The sequence below is a fragment of the Acromyrmex echinatior genome, chromosome 12 (assembly GCF_024713525.1).
Source record: "Acromyrmex echinatior isolate Ae372 chromosome 12, ASM2471352v2, whole genome shotgun sequence".
NCBI lineage: Eukaryota > Metazoa > Arthropoda > Insecta > Hymenoptera > Formicidae > Acromyrmex > Acromyrmex echinatior.
Window position 1 is genome coordinate 11,258,704 of NC_141863.1, and position 18,011 is coordinate 11,276,714.

At 34.2% G+C, this 18,011-nt stretch overlaps 1 protein-coding gene and 1 long non-coding RNA gene across 2 annotated transcripts in view; one reads left to right on the top strand and one right to left on the bottom strand.

The window, feature by feature from the left end:
• The window catches only part of LOC147907892 (uncharacterized), a 240,102-nt gene extending 222,870 nt beyond the window's left edge, over nucleotides 1-17,232 (bottom strand). The window contains exon 1 of the long non-coding RNA XR_015546966.1: nucleotides 14,652-17,232. This is a non-coding gene — a long non-coding RNA (uncharacterized LOC147907892). The remainder of the gene's footprint in view (nucleotides 1-14,651) is intronic.
• On the top strand, nucleotides 8,190-9,173 carry LOC147907900 (uncharacterized). Its single transcript, XM_087411982.1, has 3 exons — nucleotides 8,190-8,261; nucleotides 8,406-8,549; nucleotides 8,761-9,173. Exons 1-3 carry the CDS (start codon nucleotides 8,190-8,192, stop codon nucleotides 9,148-9,150), a joined length of 606 nt encoding a protein of 201 aa, XP_087268108.1. The 3' UTR covers nucleotides 9,151-9,173.
• Nucleotides 17,233-18,011: the final 779 nt, after the last annotated feature.

An 18,011-nucleotide genomic window follows, 5' to 3' on the forward strand; every position in this document is an offset into this window, starting at 1 on the left:
AATTATTGATGAGGGCCAAAATGATTTAATTAAGGGTTAGCCAATTTCTCCTATCATACTGTAGGACAACCTTGTTTCGAGAGATGCCGGTCTGGATAAATATATATGCATCCTTTACGACAAGCCAAGACGAGATAGCGTAATGGAATATTTAATAATCCAGAAATTGAACGCGTATATGTGCTGTCTTCGTTAGCTTCATCGCTACGTGACCGGTGTGTATAAAACCAGTGCTCCACAACTCGATTAATCGAATTCGAATCTCATTACACACGTCGAGTACAAGTAATGATGGTAAATAGTACCATATAAGTAGAGTTATTTTGAATTAAGACTCCTTTTAAATGAATCGATCAATGAATTAATGCCTTTGTAAGCCATGCACTAGATCTCGGTGTGAAGTATTTCCTTTATTTAATCTCTCATACAAACTCCAATACTTGTACTTACAAGTAATGCTATCCAAGTGTCATATCCAAGCGCCGAGTCCTGAGACTGTGCATATATGTAATACATTGAAAAATATTAGGTGCAGTAAAAATAATGGATTTCTTTTTACTATACCTAATATTTGACACGTATTTTTTTATATCTACCCAAAAGCCATTTTAAGGGTAGAAAACGCCCTTATGAACATATAGGGGTGAATTCGAGTATTTAACGAAGTACTCGTTTGTTATGCAGAATAGGGTATACGAATAGGTGATTTTCGAAGTTGCTGAATCCCAATTTTTGAGAATTCAATATGGTGGAACCAATGTAGCGGATCTGATTTTTTTTTAATGAAGACAGCAAAACATTCTCGGTCTCTATCGAATCAACGTGGAGGTGGCGAGAAACTATTCCCTTTATTTTATTTTTTTACAATATTTTTTCTTTTTTGAATTTTTAAAAAAGTTTTTTGTTTATTTTTTAGACTTTTAAAGTGAAGCATATAACAGAGCTGGAGATACAATTATTATTATTAGATGTTCACACTTTTTGAAGAGCCTTTTAGCGTGCGACTCTCTCTCTCTCTCTCTCTCTCTCTCTCTCTCTCTCTTGCATGTGTTTTTAAATTAAATCCTGATTGATCTGAATTGAAAATATTGCTTTCTCCTACCAATAATAACTCTGATTTCACTACAGAGACGAATTCACGACACTCTTGCAGTAATTTTCCTTTTATCGATATTTGTCTTTGGTCATAAATTTATTGATCTTTCTTGATACAATTCTTGATACAATTCAAATGCTTCATTTGATGCACTTTAAAATTATGGACCTATTTTCTTGAAACAGTGAATAATAATAATTGACAATAATATATGTCACATCTTGACTGAACCCTAAAATGATATTGATCATAGGAAAAAGTGATACTACGACTGTGTACCGATATTGACTGCGAGTACTGAAAATACGTAACTATAGATTTTCAGTATTGACAGTGTACATTGACACATGGCTCTAATAGCACTTTTCCTGTCGTACAATGTCATTTTAGGTCAGGATGTGATATGTATTAGCTATACATAGATATATTACACATATAATATACGCAGCTATACTATTTTTTGCTACGTTTAAAAAGAAGTTAATCATGTTAAAATATTAGTGGTGTGTGTACTTAAATATAATACACATATAGGCAATATTATATAATATTGCATATATGTATACTATAATGTGTGAATATACATACGTTGCAGATAGAAGTTATCAACGCTAAGCTATTTATGCATTCCCTATGTTTAAATATACAATATTAAAATTACATATATAAAAAATATATAAAATATACATATATAAAAAATATATATATATATATATAATGCGTATATATGTATACATAAAATGAGGATTTATCAGAGAATTCGTAATTTGATTATTTTTTTTAAGATGTCTGATCATCAAAGCGACTCTCGTTAGCATTGATTTATGTTAGTTGTATGTATATCCTGATATTGAAAATATAAAAGCATATATCACTAATATCTGTACATTTGATCATAAAAAAACATATCTCTTTTTATTAAACGTAGCAAAAGAGGACATTAGTACAACTTTTGTTATACGTAACAAAAAGAGATGAAATAGCTACGCACGTATGTGAATATGAATTAGAAATATATTTTATGTTTCGTAATGTGTGTACATTATAATGCACATAAAATATAATTCTAATATTCATTAATGTCTATATTATATATGCATGAAAAGCTAAGTATGAGTAATTTCTATCTCTTTTTATTATGGGTCTTCTACAATAAGCCATTAGTTATAAATCAGAAGTCAGAAGTTAAAAATTGATCAATCACAATCGTCAATTTTTAGTGTCTGATTTATAACTGATTTATGGCTTATTATTGTAAAAGGCCTATTAAACATAATAAAAAGAGATAGAATAGCTATATGTATGTGCAATGTATTTATGTACTGACAATACATGTTACATCCTAAATTAAAATGAACATTGTGAACAAAGGAAAAAGTGCTATTACACGTGTATTTCAAATACATGTTTGCTTTCGAAAATACATCTATATCACAGTCAGAGTGTTAATTTAGTAAAAACATACTTAACTTGCTGTTAGTCAACGTACACATTGACCTAGTGTATACATTTGTTAACATTTTGAGTATGATATACTTATATACATTTCATAAACATACCGCATCGTATAAAAATTATGCATGTGACTATTGACTGTGTAATGTATGTTATATATATGTATAGCATATATATATATATATATATATATATATATATATATATGCATAACATGTATATTATGTAAGGTGTCCCAAAAGACCACGGATTTATGAGCTGAACATAAAGGTGACTATAACTAATCGTGAAGGAATGTGAATTGTACTTGTATCGGCATATATAGTATGTCAAAATATAATGCGTTGACCTATGACTATGATTTACGTTTTACGACTCAATTATAGCCATCCTTATGCTATAAGGTCCTTACATATCGTTTTTAGAAAAAACGCTTCAGACAAAAGTTGTAAGATTTTAAAGAAGCTATTTACTGATATTCAGTTCTTTTTTCTTTATTAGTTTCTCTGTTTCGGTTGTATCAAGCAATCAGCTTCTAATTTCATCATGACAATGCATCTATTCACATTTCTTTAATTGCAAATATAAAATTCTACAAATTGGTTCCGCAATCGTATTTCATCAAATTTGTTAATCGAAATGCCTCTGCCAGTAAATTCAAAATAGCCCACGATAAACGCCTCTGACATTTATCTATAACTAGCCAAATCACGATTTATGGCTGTGGAATTTTGTCATAGCTCGCCACGATTAACGCTTCTGGTAGTAAATTAAAAATAATCAATTCATAATTAACGCCTCTGACATTGGATTATAATTAAGCAAAGCACAATTTATTGTTATAACATTTAACCATCACTTTTATAATAAATAAAAGTGATATTTTCACGAATGACATAAAGATACTAACCTTTCCCATTCTGGCTTCATAGGACACCTTTCAACTAGAAACACACATCACAATAACCTTTTAATCAATTTTGGCTTTATAGAGTGCCTTCCAACAAGAGACACAGTGTGACACAATATGATACAGTGCATCATTACAGTCTTGTTCGCCAATACAAGAATGAGATAATCACAGTGTTCGCCAATTCAAGGATGTGATAATCACTGAGTCGTTTGTTACAAAGCACCCATAACCTTCTCTTACCAAAGGCAGACAATTTTTTGCTACTATATTTTTTCTATTTTGTGGACATAAAACACTACACACTACACACACACAAACACATACACACACACACGCACGCACGCACGCACGCACGCACGCACGCGCATATATGGATGTGTGTAGAACACTACTACACTACACTGAATTGACAGTACTGTTGCTCGATACTATGAACGCGGGTCATACTGGTTACAGCTGATTGACTCGTATAACGACGTTTTCTACGCGTACAGTGTCACGCAAAACGGTATATGTATGCATATACATATACACACATATAAAAAATATACAGACATATAAAAAATTTTAACTTTTCACCCTAGGAAAAAAGATACATAATCGATATCATGGTCACATTATCTTCTTCTTAGCGACTAATTAAGAAAAGGCGTTCACCGTATCTGGATCCACATTATTGTAAAAACTCTCTATAATCTTTGAAATTCTATTATTAATACATCATTTAAGTGCATTCTCCAGGTTTATTCCACTAAAAAAAATATAAACAGATGACCAGATATATGACACGAGAAAAATTCTATATTAAAATTCTATATCAAAAACGTGATCAGTAGCTCTTTGAAAGAAACCAAATATATCATAAAAATAACAAAGTAATATTTTAAAAGTACATTACATTTAGTAAAACGCATTTACTTATTAATATGATGTTCAATCACCATTATTAAGAAAATATTATGTAGGAAGGAAAATATTTTCATGACAATTTGCTGGAAGATATGGTTGCAGCATGTTTCTTATACTGTGACGCTGTTCGAGATATAGCCGAGACAGACAGTTTTTTGCAGATTCGGTGTACGTGCGACATGCGGATCGAAAGCTTCTAGAAGAATTCCAAACGTCTTTAGAGGTTTCCAAAACACAAACTTGGCCATCACCTCGTCAATAAAGTCGAAAAACATAAGCTAAGCCGTATGTCGTACGTACAAATTTCAACCGCTGAAACGGCAAGCTAACTCAGATCGGTCGCAGCGCACGCGCGCTCGCGTGACGCGAAACGCGTAACATGCGCACACCCCAATCAGGATCCCTGATTTAGTGGGCGCGCATGACAACAGCGCGTACCGCTTGGCCATCGCGCTCGAAAATCGCCAATCGCTGCCCGAAACAGGAGATCACTCAAATTTTTTAATTTTGTGAGAATCTCATAGGCAATTGTAAAAGGAAGCCTTTGTTCTTCAAAGAGGATAAAAAGCAAAATCGAGCAGCAATACCTCTCTTCGCTGTTCTCTTTCTCAGTCAGAGTCAACGCTTCGCTACAAGTGCAATCACCTGGGAGACGCTCCGCCGCCAGAAAACCGCCGCGTTAGATTCGCAATCGAGAATTCGTAAATCGAACTTCAGTTAAAACGCCGTCTCACTTAAAATTTTCTCGCTGTCGTTCTCGCTTTAACTCGCTCTCGAACAGACGCTCTTGAGATGCACGTCCGCGCATGAGTGGTTCGGCCGTCAAGCATTGAACGGTGAAGGAAAATAGGCAACACTTCAGAAATTGGCCCGAAATGCGCAACTAATTTCGAGCACATTGAAATATATATATGTAATTTCTATAATTTTATAAAAAATATATTTGGAGTAAATATGTTTATTAATAACGTTATTTAAAAAAAAAAATTATAAAAAAAAGGAAAAAGCAAGATCGGACATAAGATCTTCAACATTCTGATCTTGCACCTAATGCCCGAGACCACGTTGAGTTCTTGCGGATCACCTCGACGAATGCGATAAATACAGTGCACGAAAAGTCGTAAACTATATCTCATCAATATTTATGTTTTGAAATTATTTTTGCTATTATACGTTAATGAGAAAGATATATGATTAATATAATTTAATAAAAAGAAAATGAAAGAATTTTAAATCTTAAACACGGTTGCCAGTTATCCGTTTTTTTTTTGCCAGACTTCGGTTTCTTGAATTAATATTCAATACTCCAGCAGACGTGAAAATTTTACAAAAAGATTTCAGAGATTTTACAAAAAGATTTCAAGATTTAGAGATTTTCATATCTGCTGGAGTATCGAATATTAGTCCAAGAAATCGAAGTCTGTCAAAAAAAAAACCGGAGAACTGGCAACTGTGTTTGTGATTTAAAATTCTTTTAATTTCTGTTGTTTCGATAGAGCGAGACAGGGAAAAAATAAAAACGAATAGAAGCTCCGATTGTAATCGGTGAGTCTCCGTGCGGACACGCCGAGCTAAGCTCGGCTTTAACAATTTTATCTAGAGAAATAAAATGATATTGCTCACTTTCAATAAATATAGAGTTTTTGAAGAAGATGATTTCCAACATGTGAAAGAATTAGGTTTTTTGCAACCATATAACCAGCGTTAGATTCTTCGTCTACAATTATTTCAATAATGCAAATGATTCATCCTTAAGATATATATAAAACTCATCAGATCTTGGATTATTTTTTTGCATGGATGTAAATATGCAATTATCTTTAAGCAATTTCATATAACCAACTGGTTTCTGTAAAGTTAAATTAATATTATTGATACACAAAATTTGACACAGTTGAAAATATCGTATTTCGTTATACTTACATTAATAGTTTTTATTATCACATGTAATTGGTTACAAAATTCTGATGTTGAAGATTTGACGTATATTTGTGGTACAATTTCCGTTAAAATTATATCTGTACAAATTTTAAATAAAACGTATCGACAAATTTGATAAGGAATTTCTTTAGCATTAACTATCAATTGCAGATGCTTTTGATTTTCAGATTCAAAACCATAAACAGACCAATATAAAGAAGGGCTCCAATTGTATATAGCAGATGGTATATACGTTAATAGTCTTTTTTTTCCATATAATATTATTACGTCTTACAAACAAATTTACATAAGGGAAATTTTGCTATATCTATTTAAAACTTTAAAATATTGGACTTCCGGTTCCGTAGCAAGCGTGCTAAGAGATGTAATTGCCTGCGTATTATGTAAAAGCGGAGAGAAGAGTGAGAGAACAGTGAGTGGAGAGTGAATGTGTGGGAAAGAGAATAGGGCAGGATCAAGAGAAAAAGAAAGAGATTAAAGGGAGGGGGAAGAGAAGCAGAAGGCGCTGGCTTGGCGTGGTGCTATGAGTCGGTTAAGGAATTCGGAGGAATGGTTAGGGAAAAGGAGAGTGAACTACGGAGTAGAGTGGTAGAAAAGAAGAACGAGGAGTAGGAGAGTATAGATGACAGGATAGAGAAACTGTCAGAGAAGAGAATGAGAAGTGAAAGCATAGAGTTAGGAGAGATAGAAGAAAAAGAAACGTGTTAGAAAAGGAGACTGAAGAAAAAAAAGAAATTTTTAAAAAGAGTAATATGATGATAAGAAGGAGGGTAATAGGAGGGAGGGGGAGACATAGGGAGGAAGGGAAGAAAGAGTATAGGGAGATGGCTGAGAGAAGGATTAAAGAGTGTAAGGGAAGAAATAAGGGAAGTAGCAAGAGAGCAGAACGAAGCGTTAAGGAAAGAAATAGAAAAAGCAAGGGAAGAATTAAGGGAGAGAGAAGAAACACGGGAGAAAAAAAGAAATTAATAAAAGGATAGAGGAGATGGAAAAGGAGTTGAAAAAAATGAAAAAGCAGGAGAAAAGGGGGAGAAGGAAAAAAAAATATAAGTGAGGGAGCGAAGAGAGGAGGTATATAAGAGAGAAGGATAGGGGACTTAGAAACAAGAATACAGAGAATGGAGAGGGATTGGAAATTGAGGAAAAGGGAAGAAAGAAATATAGTGGGGTTAAGAGAGAAGAGGGGAGGGCATAAGAAAGGGGCTAGAGGAGGTACTAAAGAAAATAGAGGTGGAAGTTGGAATAGAGTATGAGGAAGATAGTGACAGGAAGGAGAGATGAAGGTAAAGTTAGGAAACGAAGAGAAAAAGAGGAAGATGATAGAAAATAAAAGAAAATTAAAGGAAGGTAGTCTGGCTGGAAGAAGATTTAATATGATGGGAAAGGAGAACTAGATGGAAGTTGAAGCAGATTGCGAAGAAGAAAGAGATGAAAGAGAAAGTAGTGTGGGTGGGATATCGTAAGATAAGAATTGAAGGAATATGGTGGTTTTGAGACAAAGAAAAAGGAGAATTAAGAGATGGAAGGGGGAGATGAAAAAAAGGTGGAGGGAAAAAAAGTGAAGAGAGGCAAATACAAATTAATAAGGAGAGGAAAAGTGAAGAGAGAATCAGAGGGAAGTGTATGGAGAGAATAAGGGGGAGAAGAGGATACAGAAGGGAGAAAAAATAAGGTGGAGAGGGTAGAAGAACCAGAGAGAGAGAGGGGAGAAATGAGGATGGAGAGATTGAGTTTTGGAACATAACAGAAATGAGAGGGAAGGACATGGAATTTTGGAAGGGGAAAATGCGATGTGTTAGTATTAATAGAGACAGGGTACAAAAAAAGGAAAGATTACTAAAAAGAAGAGGTTATCTAAGAAGAGCGATAGGGGGTATGATAATGGGAATAAGGAAAGAGCTGGTGGAGAGGAATGATGAAGAGGAAAAAGAGATGGAAGGACTAATGGTAGGGAAAATAAAGTGAGGAAAAAATAGCTGGTGGGTAGTAGGAGTCTATATAAATGGAGATCTGAAGGAAAAACTAGAGGTTTTAAGGAAATGGATGGAGGAGAAAGAAGGGGTGAGAACAATAGTGAAATTTTAATGCGAGAACGGAGACGGAGGGAGGTTTGGAGAAGAAAAATGTGAGGAGGAAGAGCAAGGAAGGAATTCAAAGAATAAAAAGATAAATGGAGAAGGGAGGAAATTGTTAGAGTTCATCAGTGAGAGAGGATGGACAATCTTGAATGGGGGAGAGAGAGGGAAATGAGGAAGGGAAATGGACATAGGAGAAAGAGGAGAGTCAATCATTGATTATATTGTATACTGGGTGATAAAACAGAAAGAGGTAAGAGAGGAAGTTACACAATTGGAGATAGAGGAAAATATAGAATCAAATCATTACCCGGTTACGGCATGGATTAGAAGAAGGAGTTATGGAATGAAGAAGCTAGGGAAACATTTAGAAGAAAGTGCAGAATGGAAGGGGAGAGATGAATAACTCAAGAGGAAATGGAATGGATGAGGAGGAGAATCAGAAAGAAAAGGGGAGGAGAAAAAAGGCGCTAGAAGGAACAGAAAGGGAATTGGGAAAGAGAGAGAAAAAAAGGAGACGATGGTGGGATGAAGAATATAGGAAAAAAAAGAGGGAAGTAAGAAGGAATTTGAGAGCTTGGAAGGCGGATATAGAAGAAAAGGAGAAATATACAGAGAAGAAAAGAGAATATAAGAAATTATGTGAGAAGAAAAAATGGGAAGAAAATGAAAAGTGGATGAAAATGGTGGAGGGAGTAAAGACGGAGAGTATGGGAGGTGGTGAACATGGAAAGGAAGAAGTGGACAGGGTGGATAGATAGAAATGACGTGAGTAGGAAGAGTATTTTATGGGACTCTAGGACGGGGATGGAAAGTAGGGTGGTTAGAGGAGGGGAGAAGGGAAGAGAGAGAGAGAGACAGGAAAAGAAGAGAAGAAATTGAGAAAGTAATGGAAAAGAATGGGAAGGCGAATGGAAGGAACGGGTTACCGAATGAAGTTATGGGGGAATGAGATATGGGGGGGGAGTTGAGGAATTGGAGGTGAGAGATTTGTAATAAGGTATGAAGGGTTGGCCGGGGAATAGGAGGAGGGTTGACCGGAAGAATAGAAAGTAGGTCTTATAGTATCAATAAGAAAGAAAAGAGAGGGGAGATAGTAGGGGAATACAGAGGAGTGACACTGATGCTTTCTCAAAGTATACATAGTGATTCTGGCGGAAAGGTAAGTGAAGAAATGGAAGATAAATAGCTGATACTGGATAATCAGACAGGATTTAGAAAAGGAAATGGAAGGATGGACAATATGCTGAATTATGTGATAAATAGACAGATAGGGGATGGACAACGTGAGACAAGAGCGCCCGCTGAGTCCCTTGCTGTTTAATTGTTTGATAGCGGATCTGGAAAAAGAAATGGGAAAGATGAAATGGGGAGGAGGCGTAAGAATAGAAGAGAGAAGGATATTTATGTTAGCATACGTGGATGACATGGTTTTGATGGCAAAAAATGAAAGAGAGATGAGGAATATAATAAAGAGATTGAAGGGATATCTAGAGAGAAAGTGTTCGGAATTGAATACAGAAAAAACTAAGATAATGAGGTTTAGAAAGGGAGGTGGAAGATGAAAAAAGTGGTGATGGAGGGGGAAAAGAATCGAGGAGGTAAAGGAATTTAAGTACTTGGAATACACACTGCAAACAAACGAGAGACAAGAAGCTCATATAAGAGAAAGAATAAATAAACCAACTACGAAAATGTGGGGCATAAGAAAGAGAGAATTTGGGAAAGACTGGCAAAGGAGAATTTGACTATTCGATAGATTGATTTAACCGATAATAGGGGCGGAAATGTGGAGTTGGGAGGAGAAGGAACGAGTGGAAAAACTACAAGAGGGTTTTTGAGATGGGTATTAGCAGTAGAAAGAAGAACACTAGGATATATAGTAAGAGAAGAATTGAAAAGAGATGAGTTAAGGAGTAGAGCAGCGAAAAGAGCGTAGAGAGATTTTAGAAAAGGATACAGGAGGGGAGTGGAAGCAGAATAGCTCTGGAGTGTTGAAAGGAAATAAAGGGAAGGTGAGAAAAGGGAGGGAGAATATCTGGATGGGAAAACAAGAGGAATGATGGACTAAGGAGGAGGGGAATAGAAGAGGGGGAAGTGGGAGAGATAGAGGAGGTGGAGAGAAGGGAGAAAGAGAACAGAGCGATGGGAAAATATAGAGGAGGCTAACTACAACAGATGATATAAGAGAATAAAGGAGACTGGCATACCAGCGTATTTGAAAAAAGGATGGGAGGAAAGCAAATGGAGAAGAATAGCCAGGTCAGGATAGGGAACAAGATGAGAGAAGGGAGATATTAAGAAGGAAAAGAGAAAAGGAAATGTAGGCTATGTGTTACGAGATGGAATTATGGGAGCACGTGTGGGAGAGATGTAGAGAGTGAGAAGAAAGTGAAAAGAAAAGCAGGAAGTGATTGATTAAGTGTTGGAAAAGGAGGATAAGTAGGAGGAGTGGATGAGGAAAATAGAGAGGGAGAAAGGGAGGAAAAAGGAGGTAGGAATAAAGAGAGACAAAAGGGGAAAGAGAGATGAAGAGGGAAGGGGGGAGGAATGGAGAAAGGGAGGGGAGGGAGGGCGGGTGAGGGGGGGAGAGAGAGCGAGAGAGTCATCGTGCTTTGGCTAGTTATAGATAAATGTCAGAGGCGTTCATCGTAGACTGACTATTTTTAATTTATTGCCAGAGGCATTTCAAATCTGATGAAATACGATTGCGGAACTAATTTATAGAATTTTGTGTCTGCAATGAAGAAATATGAATAGATACATTGTCATGATGGAATCAAAAGCTGATTACTTGACACGACCGAAATAAAGAAACTAATGAACTTATCTATCTGAAATTTTAACAGTAATCCTATAAAGGATCAAACTTTTCTAAAATTATAGCAATTTATGGGATCATTTCTATATTAGATCGAGAACTTTTCGAACTTATATCCTCGTATAAATCAACATATCAATAATAACTGTGTATTAAAGTTTTCAATAAAAATAGCATGTTTCATTAAAAAAACATAAATGAGACCTTGATCTGACCCTGCAGACGCAGGGTCAAACCTAAGGTCAAACTGAATATCAGTAAATAGCTTCTTTGAAACCTTACAACTTTTGTCTGAAGCGTTTCTTCTAAAAACGTTATGTAAGGGCCTTATAGTACAAGAATGGCCGTAATTAAGTCGTAGAACGTGAATCATAGTCATAGGTCAACGCATTATATTTTGGCGTACTATGCCGATATAAGTACAATTCATATTTCTTTACAATTAGTTATAATCACCTTTATGTTCAGCTCATAAATCGGGATTTTTTTGGACACTATATAATATATACGTTATACATATATATGTGCTGTATAATATACATAATATCTATGACATACATTACGCAGTCAACATTCATATGCATAATTTCATACAACGCTTATGAAATGTATATATGTGTATCATATTCAAAGTGTTTTAGTAAATACTAGCTTAATCAAAAAGTTTCCGGAATTCATTCAGAAAATTCAAAATACAAGTTTATTCATCAAAAGTGATATTGTCCCCTTCAAAATACTCTCCAGTGACTGCAATGCACTTATGCCAGCGCTTGATCCAGCTCTCGAAACATTTCTGGAACTCTATTATTGGTATAGCCATCAGAGCCGTCTTCGATTTTTCCATTAACTCCTTTCGGCTGTTAAAACGCGTTCCCCGCAGTGATTTTTTGACTCGATCGAACAGAAAAAAATCGCAGGAAGCCATATCGGGTGAATTCGATGGCTGTTGGATGGTATTCGTTTTGTTCTTGACCAAAAATTCACAGATAATGATGGCACTGTGCGACGGTGCGTTATCATGGTGCAAAATCCACGAGTTGTTTACCCACAAATCCTTTCTTTTTTGGCGAATTGCTTCACGCAAACGTCTCATAGCGCCCAAATAATCCTTATTAACTGTCTGACCTTCTGACAAAAATTCGTGATGTACAATATCGTTGTAATCCATGAAAACCGTGAGCATCGCTTTCTTTTTCGACTGAAAACGACGTGGTTTTTTTGGTCTTGGCTCATTTGGAGCTCTCCATTCACTCGCTTGATGTCTGGATTGCGTGTCGTACTCATAAACCCACGTCTCGTCTCCAGTAATGATGCGTTTGAATGTTGGGTCGGCTTCAGTCTTGGAAATCATGTCTTTGGTGATGTCAACGCGGTCCCTTTTTTGCATGAAATTCAGTTCCTTCGGGACCAACTTTGCAGCAACACGGCGCAAACCCAAATCATTAACTACAATGTCCTGAACGGATCCATAAGCAATGTTTAAGTCCTCTGCCAGCTCTCTGATAGTTAATTTGCGGTTATTGGTCAACATTTCTCACTTTATTGATGTTTTCGTCGGTTTTCGATGTCGACGGTCTGCCACTGCGTTCGTTATCCTCGACCGATTCACGACCACTTCTGAAGCGTTCATGCCACTCGTAAACGGTTGTTTTCTTTAGAACATCACTGCCGAAACAGTTTCCCAACATTTCCAAGGTTTTCGCACCATTGAATCCATTTTTAACGCAAAATTTAATACAAACTCGTTGTTGCAAATTCAACTCCATTTTTAAAACTGTAAAAAATCGAAAACACGCGCAGAGGTAGATGTACTCAAGACGGCGTAATTTTTACAAATGTCAAGCTATGGCGATAAAATTTGATGGAAATGTCAATGATAGATGTGGCAACCTAGCCAAAAAAAAGAACTCAAATCAGCTGACTCAGAGCATCACCTGGTGGTCTCTTCCGGAAACTTTTTGATCAAGCTATGTACACTTATAGGTCAATGTACACGTTGATTAACAGCAAGTTACAATAAATATATTTTTACTAAATTGTCACTTTGACTGTGACATAGATATATCTTCGAATGCAAATATGTATTTAAAATACATGTATATGTGTAGTATAATAGCACTTTTTCCTTTGTTCGCAATGGCATTTTAACTTAAGATGTAACATGTATTGTCAGTACATAAATACATTACACATACATATGTAGCTATTCCACCTCTTTTCATTATGTTTAATGAGTCTTTTACAATAATAAGCTATAAATCAGTCATAAATTAGAAGTCAGATGCTAAAAATTGACGATTGTGATTGGTCAATTTTTAGCTTCTGACTTCTGATTTACTGATTACTTAATGATAACTAATGGCTTATTATAGAAGGCCCATAATAAGAAGAGACAGAAGTTACTCATACTTAGCTTTTCATGATATGATATAGACACAATAGTGAATTAGAATTATAATTTATGTGCATTATGATGTACACACATTACATAAAATATATTTGTAATTCATATTTACATACGTGTAGCTGCTTCATCTCTTTTTGTTACGTATAACAAAATATGTCCTCTTTTTTCTACGTTTAATAAAAAGAGATATGTTTTTTATGATCAAATATACGGATATTAGTGATCTATGCTTTTATATTTTCAATATCAGAATATACATACAACTAAGGTAAATCAAAACTAATGAGAGTCAAACGCAGATGATTAGACGTAACATCTTACAAAAAAAAAATCAAATTACGAATTCTCTGATAAATGATGTCTTCTTTATTTTGTACATTTCAACTTACTTTGAAGTCCTCTTCAGCAATACAGATATATTACGAAAAGACAAATACAAAAAGATTGTCACTCGCAAATTGCCAGAGATGAAGTGATGTAAAAGTAAATAGAGAGCAAGCCAAGAAGCTTGGATATATAATTGATCACAAAATTACATTTATACAAATCTATCTACTAAAATTTTACATCACTTCATCTTTGGCAATTTGTGAATAACACAATCTTTTTGGATATGTGAATTTTTCGTTATATCTCTATATTGCCTTGATTTATGTTAGCTATATGTTAGCTATATGTTATATTTTATAGATTTAAATCTCTTATACAATTGTTTTTTTCAATATTAGACTATTGCATGTGTGTGTGTATTATGATGTGTGAATATCTATACAAATTAGAGCTAGAAGTAATTTATACTGAGGTATTCATGCAGATATTTCCTATATTTATTTATACAAAACATTGCAATTAAACTTTATGTGTACATATATACACCTTATATTATATATGTATACATACAATTTTAATATTGCATACTTAAACATAGGGAATGCATAAATAGCTTAGCATTAATAACTTCTATTTGTAACGTGTGTTTATTCACACATTATAGTATACATATACGAGGTCTGTCCCAAAAGTATCCGACCTACCTCCATTTTTCGGCGCTTGGCTTATTCTTCGTCATCCGGTAGGTGGCATCCTTCGAAGTAGTCCCCATTTGATTGAACAACACGCTCATATCGATGCTTCCACTTCCCAAAGCAGTCTTGAAAGTCAGTTATTGGAATCGCCTTTAGTGCATTCGTCGCATTGGTTTCAACAGTCTTCTTGTCGTCGAATCGATGTCCTTTAAGCGGCATTTTCAATCGAGGAAATAGCCAAAAGTCGCAAGGAGCTACGTCGGGACTGTACGAAGGCTGGCGAAGCTGTACAACACTGTGTTTTGATAAATACTGCTGCACAAGGTTTGATGCATGCTCTGGAGCATTGTCGTGGTGAAGAAGCCAGTCACTGGTTTGCCAAAAGTGCGGTCGTTTTCTTCTAATTGCATCACGCAATTTTTTCAAAATTTCAACGTAGTACTCTTTGTTGATCGTCTGACCTGCAGGAGCATATTCGTGATGCACGACGCCTTCATAATCGAAAAAAACAATCAACTTGATTTTGCTCCGACTTTGCGGCCATTTTTAAACCGCTTATACCACTCTTTTATTTGTGTTTTGCCCATACACTCGCCAAAGGCCTTTTGCAACATTTCAATTTCTGCACAAGTTTTTTCAAGTTTAAAGCAAAACTTGATGCAAATTCGTTGCTCAACTTTTTCGGTCATTTTTAGCTACTTAAAAATCCGACGAACGTGAAAAAGACACTGTAAACAAACACTGCGTATGAACTATATGTCCTACTAGTGTCGGCGACCAACCGATAAGTTCATAAGGTCCTACTATTGACGTGCCTGCCCGGTAGAGGTCGCTAGAACACTTTGGCGCGAAGATATAAATGCAGGTCGGATACTTTTAGGACAGACCTCGTATACAATATTATATAATATTGTCTATATGTGTATTATATTTAAGTACACACCACTAATATCTATATATTTTAACATGAGTAACTTCTACATCTTTTCATTAAACGTATCAAAAAAATGGAGTAGCTACGTATATTATATATGTAATATATCTATGTATAGCTAATACATGTTATATTCATGAATACGAATTACAATTGCATTTTATGTGTGTTATAATGTATGTACACACACAATGACACAAAATATTATTCTATTATTGCATATAGTATGTTAATTAATGATATATGTAATATGAAAATTATATTTTGGATATATTATTGTGTATACAGGGTTGGCCATATTCGACGGAAAGATGTTTTTTTTCTTCAATCATGGGAAACGTCGTTACTCGATCTAACATCTCTTTCCCATGATTGAAAAAAAAACATCTTTCCGTCGAATATGACCAACCCTGTATGTACATTATAATACGTATAAAATATAATTATAATTTATATTCACTAATGTTTTTTTATATATTATATTTTATATGTTACAACAATGTTAGAATTATAAATGTTATGTTTGTGCGATGTGAATACACACATTATGCAATGTACGTACTTAAAATTCTAATATTGCGTATAAATAAATAATATCTGCATTATTATTTCAACATGAGTAACTTTTATCTGTTTATATAATGCGTGCATGTATGTGAATGTGTGTTCACATAGTATAATATACATACAATTTTCTATATTGGATATATAAGTCGACATGTTAGTAATGTAAGTATTATAAGTGTCTATCTCTTTTTATTGGACAGAGCAAAAAAAGTTACATTATGTATATGCAATGTTGTATTCATTTATTGATAATATATTATTGGAACTTAAAATAGCATTAGACGCAAAGAAAAAGTGCTTCGTATCGATAACTATTAGTCGGTAACTATTAGTCTGTACTTTATATATATTACAGATGTTAAATATTAGTATATATTGGATTAATATATATTGATATATATTGGAATGCGGCCTACATTGCATGTGTACATACTATAACTGTTTTTTCAAAGCCAGATTCCACAAATATAAGATTAACTTCAATTCCGGTTCATTTGTTTCTCAATTCTAAAATTGGACAATTTTCCAAAATAAAATAAATCTTATATTTGTGGAACCGAGCATACATGTTTTCATAATACATGTTTTACTGCTAAGATGATAATGTAGCAAACGAAAAAAAAATATCGATAATTAATCGATCGAATTTCCTGCAAGATCATATTAATTTAAAGGGCGTAAGCTTCTTATACATTGGAAATGAATACCTGTAATATCGACCTTGATTAAATTCAGCCTTCGCTCCAGCATCCCCTTATGGAGAAACAATAAAATTTAACATACTATACGATTAAAATATTGTCTGTTAATAAAATATGCATTGCTTTCACTAGCAAGATCCCGTGATTACAATTGTTGTTCAAAAATTCCATTTAAAAGTATAAGACTAGAAAAAACATAGAAGCCAAAAATCTCTCATTAATAAATTACAATAAAAAGCAATAAATTAATATACTTCTTATATTTAGAAAGTCGTCGCTAAATGTAATTGCGCAGTCTCAAATGTTAAAATTATTTATCGTACATACTATGTTACAATAATTTAAATCCTGAACGTTTCGACTCATATTTGGACCACCTTTGAAATGTTGTATCATTGTATAATTTTATGGTGACGTCTGTGATCAGATGAGAGTCTTCCTTGATAAATTTGTTCACTATTGTAGTTTATAGGTTGATTGATAACTGAAAGCCTCAATCTATAATATTTTTGTTAAATTATTATTAATGAAAATCAAAAGAAAATTTTACTGACTGAACTCAACCGACGAAACTACGAACATGATGTAATTATAAAAAAATATTTGATTAATCACTGTCAACTTGGATATAAAAAAAAATCGACGTACATTGTACATAAGACAAAAATCATTAACAAAATAAAACAGTAACTGTCGCAGTGACATTGCGGTCAATATAAAAAAAAGAACAAATATATTACAATTTATTGATAATTTCTATGTAAGCATTGTTTAAGCCATTCGTGTCAGTTTTTATGATAATACCATTTGATTAAATAGTTGTTTATATATCATATATCATTTAGGCCAATAAACGGTTATTGAATGTTTCTCTACATCCAAAAATTTCACTTTTTCCGAATCGAATTCACTATGCATCCTATGGTTTGTAATAACTAATCGAGTCGTAGTATTTCTACGAATATGACTACGATGATCTGAGAGTCTGGTTTTCAATTTTCTCTCGTTTTGCCAACATATGATACATCGCAATTGATTCTATAAACGACATCTTTTTTTTATAAAATTGGTAATGAATTTTTATATACTTTAATAAAGATACTGAGTTTATTTATACTGTAATACGATATATCGTGTGTCACATCATTGAAAATGTTATTAAATTTT